Source organism: Blennius ocellaris (genome assembly GCF_963422515.1).
Source record: "Blennius ocellaris genome assembly, chromosome: 20".
NCBI classification, from domain to species: Eukaryota; Metazoa; Chordata; class Actinopteri; order Blenniiformes; family Blenniidae; genus Blennius; species Blennius ocellaris.
This window is the reverse complement of record NC_137669.1, coordinates 12860481-12873265: the sequence shown is the minus strand read 5'-3', so window position 1 is coordinate 12873265 and position 12785 is coordinate 12860481. Positions and strand designations below refer to the sequence as shown.

The window sequence follows — 12785 nt, the reverse complement described above, 5'->3', positions numbered from 1 at the left end:
CTGATCTCTGCGCTACTCACCAGAACATCGCGGGATCTTGTTGTGGTTGCTCCACGTCCCATCGGGCTGACAGATGGCTGACGTCAGTTCTTTGCTGGAGAGTCTGTACCCATCGTTGCAGAAATAGGAAACTCTTGTTCCCACCGAGTAGTCGGCTGTTAAAACGCCGCCGTTTACCGGAGCTTTGGGCGCTCCACAAGACACAGCTGGAGGTGGACAGGGATTTACACTGGTTAGGGTGACCATATGCCAGCAGCTCTGATGTATGATTACGTCTGCCTGACACGTACGCACAAGCATGTGAGCTTCTGAATGTATTGCATGTTTGCAAATCAGCACGCAGTTCTTCTTCAAATGAACCCATCAAACTACAAATGCACAATAAAGAGAGATGTTGGTCTGTCCAGCAAGTCTCACAAAATATGTTTTTCAGATCTTGCTTCACACTGGCTTAAAAAACCCGGTTTGTGATGTCAGAATATTTCAACAAACAGCTATATGTCCTTCATTTGACTTTCTCCCAGTGATGAGCTGTGCCTTTACATTGTTATGTGATGCAAGTGGATTAATGTCAGCAGCAGCGTAACATTGGCAAACGTTTTGGAACATACTTTTGGTGTATTCTGAAAATTTCACAAAAAGATGGCAAAGAAAAGAAGGCTGATCTAAAATAGTGCAGGTAACTGGAAAATGATGAAATAACATGATGACATACATGGCACCTGCTGATGTATTACTGAAATTAAGGCTTCAGTGTGCAAATGTTCAAGCTTAACTAAAGGAGAATACATCAGAATGATTTAAATACTAACAAACACCTGATACTTTCAGTGTAGATATTTTTCAGTAGACACACAGCAAGTGCATAGGCACAGATTTGCACCTTGACAAGCGGGTACAGGTGAGTCCCAGGCGTGGTAGCCGAGTGCCGAGCGGCGGCAAGTTGCCGTGGCGTTGCCAATGAGACGGTAACCTCGGTCACAAGCCCACCGAACAACGCTGTTAATGTGTCCGCCACTCTGAGAGGAGATGGAGCCGTGGAGGGGGGAGTCCGGGGTGGAGCAGTACAGAGCTGCAGTGGGAAAATCACACATGTGCAAAACAAGAAATGTGAAAAGAGTGCACAGGAGGAGATGAATTGTCCCTGAAATGGAAAGTATGGAGTGGACCTTAAAACTGATTAGCAAATATTCAGTATTTTACTACAGCATATTAATCTGTACCCATACCCAAAATACAATAGAGTACTCTTAATTATGCCTTTATGAGTAACTGGAAATATTCTAAATTCAGTCAGGAAATGACACCTGAAACAACTTTGAAAAGCAACCTTGACATCACTAAGAAGCAGCAATGCCATAAAAAAAAAGAAGAAAAAAACCCAACGTATTTCTCAGTGATGCAGACTGTAATGATCTTCCCTTTCTTCTCCAGTTGGTGAAATGACCAGGTGTTATAAACAAAGCAGGAGCACGCTAGCTACAAATGACAATAGTATTTCAATATGCAGAGAAGTGAGTTGCATGTCTAAAATTGGTCAAATAATCAGTACTCATTTGCATCATGGCATTCTGGTTCACAGTTATTTTGCAGACTATGAGAGGACTGACACATATTAGTTTCTTGATCAATAAAATATCTAAAAAAAACTTAATTTGTAAAGTACCTTCCATGCAGGTTAGTATAATAGTTTCTATACAAATGACTGACGACGTAATAGTTTAAAAGAAAAAAAAAGAAAGTTAGGACAAGAAAACAGTACAAAAAGAAAGTCAAGACAAGAAAACAGACTACAAGACAACCAGGGGGGAAAAGCAATAAAACGGTATTAGGATTATCATAACTGAGTGAAATAAAATAGGATTAAAATACACTTGGGGAGACAAACCGAGATAAAGAATAGAATAATACAATCACAAAAGAAAAAGGTGAAAGTGCTGCTAAAAAATGAATTAAAAACATATCTTCAAACCACATATCTAAAAAATAAGTAGTTAATGCTACTTGGAAGAAAGACTATCTCAGTTTTAAAACCCTCGTTCGTGAGTGCAAAACCATATACTGTTGAAAATGCAGGACAAATAAATAAAAAAAGTCTGTGTCTATTTAGTCAGTGCACATTCAGGCACAAACTGTTCTAAGCACCAACAATAACTGCAGTCTGACTTCAAGGTTTATATTGTCTAAGTCAGCAGTTGCTAACGTGGGGCTCCAGAGATCACAGAGGGGGCTTGAGGCTTTATCTGGCCTTAGCTTGTTAAAACTAGTTTTGCACATTTCAGATAAAACCTAATCAGACATTTTCTAGAATCTACCGCAGACCTGGAAAACTGCCCTTTGCAGCTGTGGCATGATTGGTAGAGTGAATTGTCTCTTAATGGCAATGTTTCAGGTTCGATTCCACGTGCAGAAGTGTCCTTAAGCAAGAACCTGAACCCTAAATTGCTCCCATTAAATGGACTGAGCACCTTGCAGGGCAGCCACCTTCATTGGAGTGTGTATGAATGGGTAGATGTGATTAACAATGTAAAGCACTTTGGGGACTGTTCAAACAGTGGAAACGTGTTTTACAGTATAAGTGAAATTCAGCCATTTAATAATAATGCATGGGTTTTATATAGCGCTTTTCAAGGAGACTCAAAGACACTTTACATTTCATTATGCATTCACTCCATACTTGATGGTGGTAAATGACATTTGGGACAGACTGACGGAAGCGAGGCTGGCTAAATGCACCATCGGCCACCACCAAACACTCACTCTCACACAGAGAGGTCGAGATGGGAATTAACGTACAACCTTCTATTTGGGAGACAACCGCTCTACCAACCGAGCCATGACACCCCAAAAGCAATTCACCAATGCTTTTGTTATGAAGGCTGGTACTTTCGTATGTTGGTGGGAGTGGGTGTGTCCAACAGTGTTTGGCTTCACTGTAATGTCGTTTAGAAAGGAGGTCCACAGCTTTTCTCAGAGGTTATCTAACAAACAGGTCAAAAGGCTGGTAACCACTAATATAAGTGCGATTTAATATCTGCTAACAATAGAAAGTTAATAATGAAAAATTTGCAAGAATCACAGAATTGTGTAAAAATAGTTGTTAAACTTGGGGATCTCTGATGCTTGTATTCTGGAATTTGCAATATTATGACACTGAAAACATGTTAAAGCTTCTTAAACATGGACACACAAAACTAAGGACAAGAGACGGTATGTCCATTTTCTTTTTCCACCGTCTGTTTGTATCTTATAAATACTGAATTCAAGAACATGACGTTAGTGTAACCATGAAGTCCACGTTTCATATGTGTTGTACTTCAGGTACTTGCGTACCGCTCGTGGTAAACACCTCTGAATGCTCGCTGAGAATCGATAAACTAAAAGAGGAGTGAAAACATAAACTAGTCACACGGATGATTACACCCTCTCAGGGTTATCTGAAATGAAACATGTTTTAAAACCAATTAGGATCCGTCCGATCGGCTCCTTGACGTCACACGATGAAATGAAGAATCTCTCCTGGCAAAGCTTTTTCATTGTACAATCAATGTGAAGAGCTACTGTGGATGTCAGCTCATACTGGAGACACTGACCTCTAACTCAACGGTTGTATGTAATTTTATGAAATATCCATACAACGGGAATCGTTAATCCTTTACCACACACACAACATTGGCAGTCACAGGATGCAGTCTTGCTTCAACTGCAGCAACCTGGCAGAAAGCTAAGCACAGTCTGTTTTTAGCTGGTTATTTACATTGTGTAGCTTCTCTTTGTCTTATCTTTGCACAAAAATGTAAATCCACCAGTAAACTATCTGCAGCAGCTCCATTATATTCCTCAGTTGAAGCATATTAAGAAAGAAATCAGGCCCAGGTTCTGTAAGATGTTGACTTGGGCAGGAAGCCATGTGTGTAAGTCTCCAAACTAGGCAAGAGCCCAAAACTAAGTTCTTAACTGGCTTTATTTATTAGTAATAAGACTGTTTTATATGTCCCTGTGGTGTGCTACTGGCCCACTATGTGTGTGGTGTGTTTTTGAACTTAGACAGTCCAGCGCCACTGAACAGTCTTCACTTCTTTTTCTTTTTCTTGGATTACGAGTAGATACTTAATGCCAACAAAGTTTTGCACAGCTTTGTTCGGTGATGACTAATTAATGCTCTCTGACATACTTCATTTCTTCAAGTGCTGGAAGTCGAATGTAGCAAAACAGCCAGTTGACAATATCTCATCAGATCCCATCTTGGTTCTTTCCCCCTATAGAGATTTTAGGATTCAGGGCTTTAAACAGCTGATTTTAATCATGCTTGAGCTTATTACAGTGAGAGAGAAATCAAAAGGAAAACAGCTTGTTATACTGGCAAAAACATAATGAGGAAATTACGTAGTTTTAACAGGGGTTACATTTTGTCTTTATAATTAAAATCTCAGCATGTTATGTTGTCTCGCAGAAGGAAGTGCGCTGTCATACTCCAGACTGATTCTGTAAGTGAAAAACATTTGTGGACTTGAATCCTGTATTAGTACGCTCACAACATATGTTTAACATCTCTCACGGCTGCTCACATTAATCACAGCTACAAGGAAGGTTACAGAGAGTGAGCTTCACGGGAGGCTTTTTTTTTGTTATTCTTCAGAGTATAATTCATCATACAGAGCGGTGGTGCTTTAAAGGTTAAAGAAGCAGCTTCCTGACTTACAAGGTAGAAGCTAAATGAGATCAAATATAGTACCAGCTGAAATATTCTCCTCCCCTTTAAAACATTTGAAAATGCCCTTGAAAACAAAACTCAGGCCTCATTAACCAACAGTCTAACATTTACACTCAGCAGGCCCAGGTGCAAGACTGTTTAAATGCGAAACTTGCTGTAAAATGGCATCTGTGCTCATCAAACTTCCTTCGGATAAATAAAACTTTAGAACTAACCCATAATGCAATTTAGCAAACGGCTTCGGGAGACAGACAGAAGTTTGGTAGAAAAGTGTGCTTGAAGACGAGGAAATGAAGAGCAAAGACGAGCTCAACTTACCCATACTGGAGATACTTTTTAATTAACTTTCTCCCCATAAACCCACAAACTGAGCAACTTTCACATCGTTAAAGACTCGCAGAACAAATGGTTATCTCTACTGTGACTCATCTTGGAGGTGGAATAGCTCTCTCTCAGAAGCGATCCCAGTCCTTCTGTCTGTCTCTAACTGTGTGTCCATATTTCCATGCATCATATGATAAAGTAGTAGTAAAATAAAGTTGGGATACATACTTTGGTACTCACCAACATAGCGAATTTTGAAGCCTTTCTTGTTCGTGCCATGGTCTGAGGACCAGCGGACGAGGAACTGGTGACCAGAAGTTGTGAGGTTAAAGGGTGTTGGCAGGTCGCCGCTCAGCGTGGCCAGGGTGGGACTGTTCGCCGTCGGTCCTGAAAAAGAAGAGCGAGAGAGAGAGAGAGAGAGAGAGAGAGAGAGAGAGAGAGAGAGAGAGAGAGAGAGAGAGAAAATTAATGAGACTGGCCAGATAAACATTTGTCATGTGTTCTAATTTAGTACTTCCTGCTTTCGCTCTTTCCCTTTTAAGAGAGGATAGCTCTGCGAGGTGGCAGGTGGCTCTGACAAATACTAAGCTTCAAAGCTCAATTTTTTCATGAAATTTCTATGTGTGAGTATGTGTGTGTGTGTGTGTGTTGTTTTTACCATCAAAAATCTCCAACACGTCAAACTCTCTCTCAGTGTGGAAACTTTCAAAGGTTATGGTGACATTGTATCCTTTCTCTACTGTAATACTCCACGAACACATTTGGAGGTTGGGGTAACTTTCTGGCCAGCCGGGGCTCAAGATGACGCCTGACGAGTCGTACCGCACGTCATGCGCGGGGCATTGAACTGGAGGTGAAAACACGATTAGTACAGAGGTTATGTTGACACACATGAAAATAGTAACGCAACACACTTTTGATTTCTTTTGTACGGCAGTAGACAGACCTTGGCATGTTGGGGGCGCTGCATCCATCTGCAATCTTTCCCCTAAGCGACAGGTTAAAATCTCACTGCCGACCAATGAGAATCCGGGATGACACCTGTACCTAATGATGTCACCTAGAGACGCAACGAAGGAAAACAGAAAATCCCAGATGAATTCTCGTGTATGAATCCATCCGTCAATCTTTACCTGCTTTATTTAGCTTAGAGTTGTATTTAACAACTCACAAGGGGAAAAGCAGGATCCACACTGGGAGAAATTGCACAGAACAAAATCTGTAGGCTGACAACCTGATCGGTATTTTAACCCCCTGGTGCATTTGGAGGCATTTTTGGGGTTTCATTTGTACATGCGCATATTGTAAGGTAACTTGTTGTAAGTGCAACATATCAGCCCATTCTCCGCTTCTTCACATTAGAATTATTTATGGTGTCCCGGGTCCAAGGTCCAAAATCTGTATAATCAAAAGAGTCCTTTTTGGCCACTTTTCACCACATTTGATTTCACGGAGCCAAAAAACTTATTTAACCTTGAAAATAAAGATAATAAATACAGTAAGGCTGCATATATCAAAGTATTAATGTTGCTTTTACAAGATTTAAAAGAACCGCTGAGATGTTATTTTTCTAATCGGACATTTACACACTAGGTTTGGCCGTTTAAAGCCAAAACAAACTGAAAAAAAATATCTAAATTTATCAGCTGTGATGAAAGGCAGCAGGCAGGTGAGACAATCCGATTTGATCCATATTTCAGTTGAACCGTTCTTTTATTTAAGTGTCACATTTGTGACCTCCATCTGCGAGATAAGAGCCCCACTGCTGTGCACAAAAAAAGATAAAAAAGTTGTTTTTCTTTAAGCCAGATTTTGTGAAAGATCCACAGAGGTAGTACAGGGAAGTTAAAAAGCCTCATGGCTTGCAGACGTCTGTGGCCGGGCTTTACCCTTCATTCACCGGTGTAAATAACATAATGACTGACTGTGAGGCGACAACAACACTAACTACTGTGCCACCTTGTTGCCATATATACAACCACTGAATTATCAATGCAGCTTGTCAACGAACTCAGTATTTATAGTTGGACTTACATGTGAGTTGATATACTCTTGCTTCATATGTTTCAAAACAAGCTTGATTTTTCGCCTCAAATATTTGCTTCACATTGATGTACACAAATAATGTTTTACTCAGTAAACACACAAGTAAACAACTTGTCAACAGTGTCACTGTATCGTAATGAAATAATATAATAATTTTCTCCAGCTACTCATAATCACAGCTTATAGGGAATTCCAATGCCAGACACTTATTTGCATTAGCATAGGTACGGAAAGCATCTATTCATTTTCGATTGAAAATGATCCTACATATAAGTTAAATGTTTTGAGACTATGGGAGCCAACCTATGCACACTGAGGAAGAGCATGCAAACTCCAGACAGACTGCTACACCACCGTGTGGCCTGATGACTTTGACTCAAGAATCCGAAAACGATTTCCATCCTTGTCAAGTCTATCATTACCGTGACAAGACAAAACGACACAGGACCATCATAAAACACCGGTGACTTTTGATTGCGATCTTTGCGGCTCTTGTTATCGTGTCGGCAACTGGAAAGTAACAAGTTCCCAGTACGTATCCTCCATCAAACTGACAGATTCACAGGCATTTTAGGCAGACAGACAACTCACCTATTTCCAGCTCCCCATCCTCCATCAGTATGTCAGCATTGGGCACTTCTGGAGGAGGCTGGCAAACCCTTAATTGGTAGGCTGTGTGAAGAGAAGACATGGCAGAAGAGAGCGGAGAGACGAGTGAGATCAAGTAACAATGTGTGAGAACGAAATCGTGACTGATAAACCTGTGGTCGGTCAAGATTGGATGGAAATTAACATTGCACAGCTTGGTTGTATCAGGTTGACTTCACTCTTGAGGTTGAGGTGGTTTTTTATTCTGCAAAGCGTGGACTCAAAAAAACAGAGTGGCTACATAGATATAGCACTGCCTTGAATCATAAAAAAAGGAACCGACTTTACAGCTACTGAGCTGAAGGCTGTAATCAATATTACTGCATGACCGTAGATCACTCACTAACAGAGAAAGAGGGAGAATTTGAAGGAGGGTGGAGGAAAGAAAGAGAGTGAGGGGGAGAGAAAACAGAGCTGTGAACAGGTGAGAGAAAGAGAGAGAGAGAGAGGGGGAGAGGGAGAGAGAGGGAGAGGGAGAGAGAGGGAGAGGGGGGGGGGGGCAGTGAGGGCTGTAAGTCAGGATGAAATTGACTATGAAAATGAGACCTGCCAATAGTATCTGCTGCTCTCATGCATATCAAAGCCCCTTAGCGTGTGCGTGTGTGTGTGTGTGCGTGTGCGTGTGTGTATGTGTGTGTGCGTGTGTGGGTTTGCTGTCAGAATGTGTGCATGTATAGGTTTGTGTGCCTCTGCGTGCGAGGTGAGGATGACTCTGAGCAGTCATTGATCTCACTAAGCTCTTAGACCATTTTTATAGCTACTTCCTCATTCATGTCACATCGGTTTTCTCAGTCTCATGTCCATGACAACATTATCATGAGTGCTGGCATTCAGAACCTTGACCCGGAGATAAATAAATAGAAGGACAATGACGAAGATAAATATCCTCAACCAGTGGATTGATCCTTTTTTTGGGGGGGGGGGCATTTATTTGGCATTTCAAACAATATGTGCACTTTTTCAGCTGTATTTGGTGCAAACAGTGACATTCTGAATTCAATTCAGGTCACGAAGAGACACGGAGGAACAAAGATATGAACTTTGTTCATTATTTTTGACAAGTTTCTTCTGAAAACTTTAGTGCAAGCAATCGATAGTGATGTACATTCTTTCTGTGATTATCAGCGAACAATTGTACCAAACTGTCTCCTACCATTGATCTACTAGAGTAACCTGCCCTCCATGTTTCTCTCCTGCCAGCTCTTTTGTCTCACTTAAACACAATCTCATAAAGCGGCGGTGACAAAATAATGCTAACAACCACTGCCACACACATCAACTTTCATCCATCTTCCCTGTCACTGTCTGCTCGTCGTCCAATAAGGAAGTGGCACAGAAAAAAAACTTGAATTCATCCTGTGGGAGTGTGACAGCTGACAGTTAAAACCTGCCAACCGGAATTCATTAACTGTGTGTCATCTGTGTGGAAAAGAAAGGAAATCTGCTCAAAAAACAACCTGACATATTTTCACCAAAGCTCACAGAACAGAAACTTTTTGAGGGGGAACAAATAGAGGAGTGTGTGTGTGTGTGTTTTTAAGAATAAAACGTTGACATGATGAATATTTCATCACGAGCTCTTTGCTGCCTGGTGAAAACGCTTCCAAAACACGAGGATTCATTGAGAAAACAGCTTTATCCTGAGATGATGTCTTTCACAAACCCAGCAGATGTCTGATTGAATGATTTCTCAACCTTGAAAAGGCCGATCACACTTCAGTTCAAGTTAAAGCATTTTTTTTAATAAAAAAAAAAAAAAGACCTGCAGAGAAAAAAAAAAAAAAGTTAAAGCATTTTGGGTAACTTATGGTATCACAATGACATAAGCTAATGACTTCATTCAAAAAATTTAAATAAAAGAAAAGTGCTCAATCCATAGGAATAGGTAACAAATTACAGCTACTCATGTTAACGGAATTTGAGTTGTGGTTTGGTATACTTAGACTTGTGTCTAGCTGCTAACATTTTAAGTATATCTTTTGCTCTCAATCGTTGTCGCCTATTTAATAGAGGCACTTGTGTTTAAATCTCCTTTTGTTTGTAGAACAAACTTTAATCTCTATATATTTGTTTGTCTGAGAGCGGTGCTTTCTATGTAGAAATTTCATACAGGTGAAGTGATTCAAATGCAGGCTTTGAACAGAACTGTCAAAAAGTTACTTAAACTTTCAGCATTTGATGAAACATACTGAATAATTTGACCAATGCAACAGTAGCTGTAATTAATTACAAAGTCTCAGTATTCTTTTAATCTCTAGTATCATAAAGATTACATTGAATAAAATAATTTCTCGGTTTAACCCCAATCACATTATCATGGAAGAATTTAACATATTGTCTCAGTTATTATCTTGTTTTTATATCATTGTTATTGTGGGGTTTTTTTTCTTATTATTCTTCTTCACATTCTCTTGATACTTGTGCCTGCTATGCCAGCCAGTCATTGTATAAAGTTATATATTTCTCCACTGTGAAACCTTTATAGGGAGGTTTTAGGCGCTCTCGATGAGTGGTTCTGTTTTGAGTTGAAGCGTCACTCAAAAACAAAGGGAAATCTGAGTGCACTGGTGGGCCACAGAAGAAAGTCTGAAATGAAATGGAAAAACTAAATGGCATAGGCAGTTGTTGACATGGAGAAAGAGCAGCTGAGGGCTACGAGAAAAAAAAAGAAGATACAATCTTAATAACTCTGTGGAAAATGACAGTGCTGGTGCATTAGTATCAGAAAGATGTTACACATTTCTCAACTAATGTGCAGAAACAAAAGAAAAGATTAAACAATCTGTTTAAATGTTACAACATAATTTTTCATGATGGTGGTGAGCACCCATCTATCTAACGTTGGTCTTAAATTCTATAAAAATCCCTATTTTGAACACTGGTCTGGAGGTTAGGTGATCCACAATTGAGCTACTCATGAGAAAGCAAAACCTGAAAAAAAAGCACTTTATATTTCATGACTCATTTATAAGCATAACTGCTGTGATTTAAAATAACTGGATATACATGATGGCAGGACAAATGGGCTTATAAAATGCCTCGGTTCTTTCCACAGTAAAATCACAGTGATAAAGAAATGGAAATATTGACCAAAGTCCACAGTTGTCAGTCATCTAAAAGAAGATGTTTTTCACAGCAACTCAATTTACGGAATCAAAACAAAATCTATTAGTAGCACCCCTGCAACTAATGTTTCAGAACTGACAGGATGTGACAAAGATTGTAGCTGCAGAGCGAGGCGCTCCGATGGGAGATAAACTTTCATGAGTCGGGGCAAATGAAAGGAAGCAGCTCTAAGTCCAGCAATGTGTGGGGAAAATGTACAAATTCTTTGAGTGCAAGAAAACACAGGGAGACATTAGTCTTCTAGTTCTCACAGGAACTCTGAATTCTTTTTTGCTCTTTTAAACAAACACAATGGGAAATGTAATTCTAGCTGGAAGTGAGAAGTGACTTCAGTACTTTTCAACTGTATGCTTGGTTATCAGAGATTTGCCTTTTTCAGTTGCAAGTTGCAGGAGTCCAGAGCACGTTCAGTGTGGAAAAGGTGTATACTTGTAAACTACACTAATGTGTAGTGCTGATTCAACTATTTGTCTTCGAGAGACTCAATACACCATCTTGTGGCACAAACTTGTATTGCAGGCTCTGGAAAGTTGGAAAACCCGCAGACGTTGATCTGCATATTAGAAGCACGTAAGACATTGTCTTTGGAATGACATTGTGACTATTGTTTGGTCTCATTTGTCTTATATCTGTTTGACAATGTTAAACGCGTGGTTATAGCCTTACCGTGATAACTTAAAACAAAGAAACCGGCTCCAGAGAAGTCTGAGTGGAATTTGATGAGGATGATATTAGAGGTTGAGTAGACTGACTCCAAAGCTGTATTCCCACTAAACTGGCCAATCTGAGGAGAAGACTGATCAGGACCATCCCTGTGATGAAACAAAAAGAGAAACACAACCACATTAAGAGAAAATCTGAGACACAAAGAAAGTAGTGCTGACATTTAGGAGCGATGAAAAAATTGACTTGATTTTACTTTATAGACTGACAAGAGAAAACATTCACCTATAAAACACAATTTTAATAAATTACTGCAGTGGAATCTGACAGACAAATAGCTGCCTGTGATCAGGAAATGGTCTTTCAGAGGCGAGAAACAAAGACGGAAGAGACTGGACTGTATTTATGAGACAAAACTGGATCTGCTTCATTGAATACAAATGTAGATGGAAAGTGTGTGACAAAGTACTGCTGCCCAAAGTGATTGAGCATCCATTTGATCCACCATTTTACTTCTCAACACTATCCAAACTTCAATGTCACCAAGCTCATTGATATAAAATACACTCACACATTGGGTAGTCCAGTTGAAAGAACGGCTGCAGATAACAACACAGTCCAAATGTGTGGCTGCTTTTGTTTCTGCTGTGAGATGCTTAGGTTCATAAATATTGATTTAACCATTGTCAGATCATAAGCAAAACAAATGTGAATCTTTGTGTAGACTCTGGCTTACTGGTGCCTCTAATGTGGACTTAGAATACAGGAAAATGTACTGCAGCGGGCCGGACAAGCAATTATTTATCAAATAACGGGTCAGACTGTGAATGTAGTGTCGCAAGCATATTTCACCTTTAATGACAGCACCACCAGCTGTCACACTGGAACTAACTAGCAGCCCCATTATCCATGATTAAAACATATCATTGTCAAGTTATATTAAATGATTATTTCCTGCTGTTAAGTGTTTTTGGATGAGGCTAATTATACCTGTCAGGCTACGTAAGGAATTGTCCCCTCCTCTGATTCACGCTGGGTGGTTTGGAGTCATCAGAGGAGTTGCACTCATTGCTTTTCACTGCAGACTGTTGCCAAGGCTTCCAGTCACTAACCGTTATTAGTGCTTTATAGATGTGAAGATTCACAATGCAGGGAAACATCGGTGACATATATGATAGTTCTCAAAATAAAATCCAGCAGTAAGCCCCCCAGTTTGAGTCCAATTAGCAGACTCTAAGTGACTGTCAGGTTGGCTGGCTCAAGG

At 40.0% G+C, this 12785-nt stretch overlaps 1 protein-coding gene across 1 annotated transcript in view; it reads right to left on the bottom strand.

Annotated features, from left to right (window-relative positions):
• Positions 1-12785, bottom strand: part of csmd3b (CUB and Sushi multiple domains 3b) — a gene marked incomplete at both ends in the record, with an annotated part of 464348 nt that overhangs the window by 31978 nt on the left and 419585 nt on the right. The window contains 7 exons of the mRNA XM_080515545.1: positions 21-206; positions 884-1072; positions 5267-5425; positions 5697-5885; positions 5985-6098; positions 7676-7756; positions 11525-11670. Of these exons, the coding sequence (XP_080371671.1) occupies positions 21-206; positions 884-1072; positions 5267-5425; positions 5697-5885; positions 5985-6098; positions 7676-7756; positions 11525-11670 (1064 nt within the window). The remainder of the gene's footprint in view (positions 1-20; positions 207-883; positions 1073-5266; positions 5426-5696; positions 5886-5984; positions 6099-7675; positions 7757-11524; positions 11671-12785) is intronic.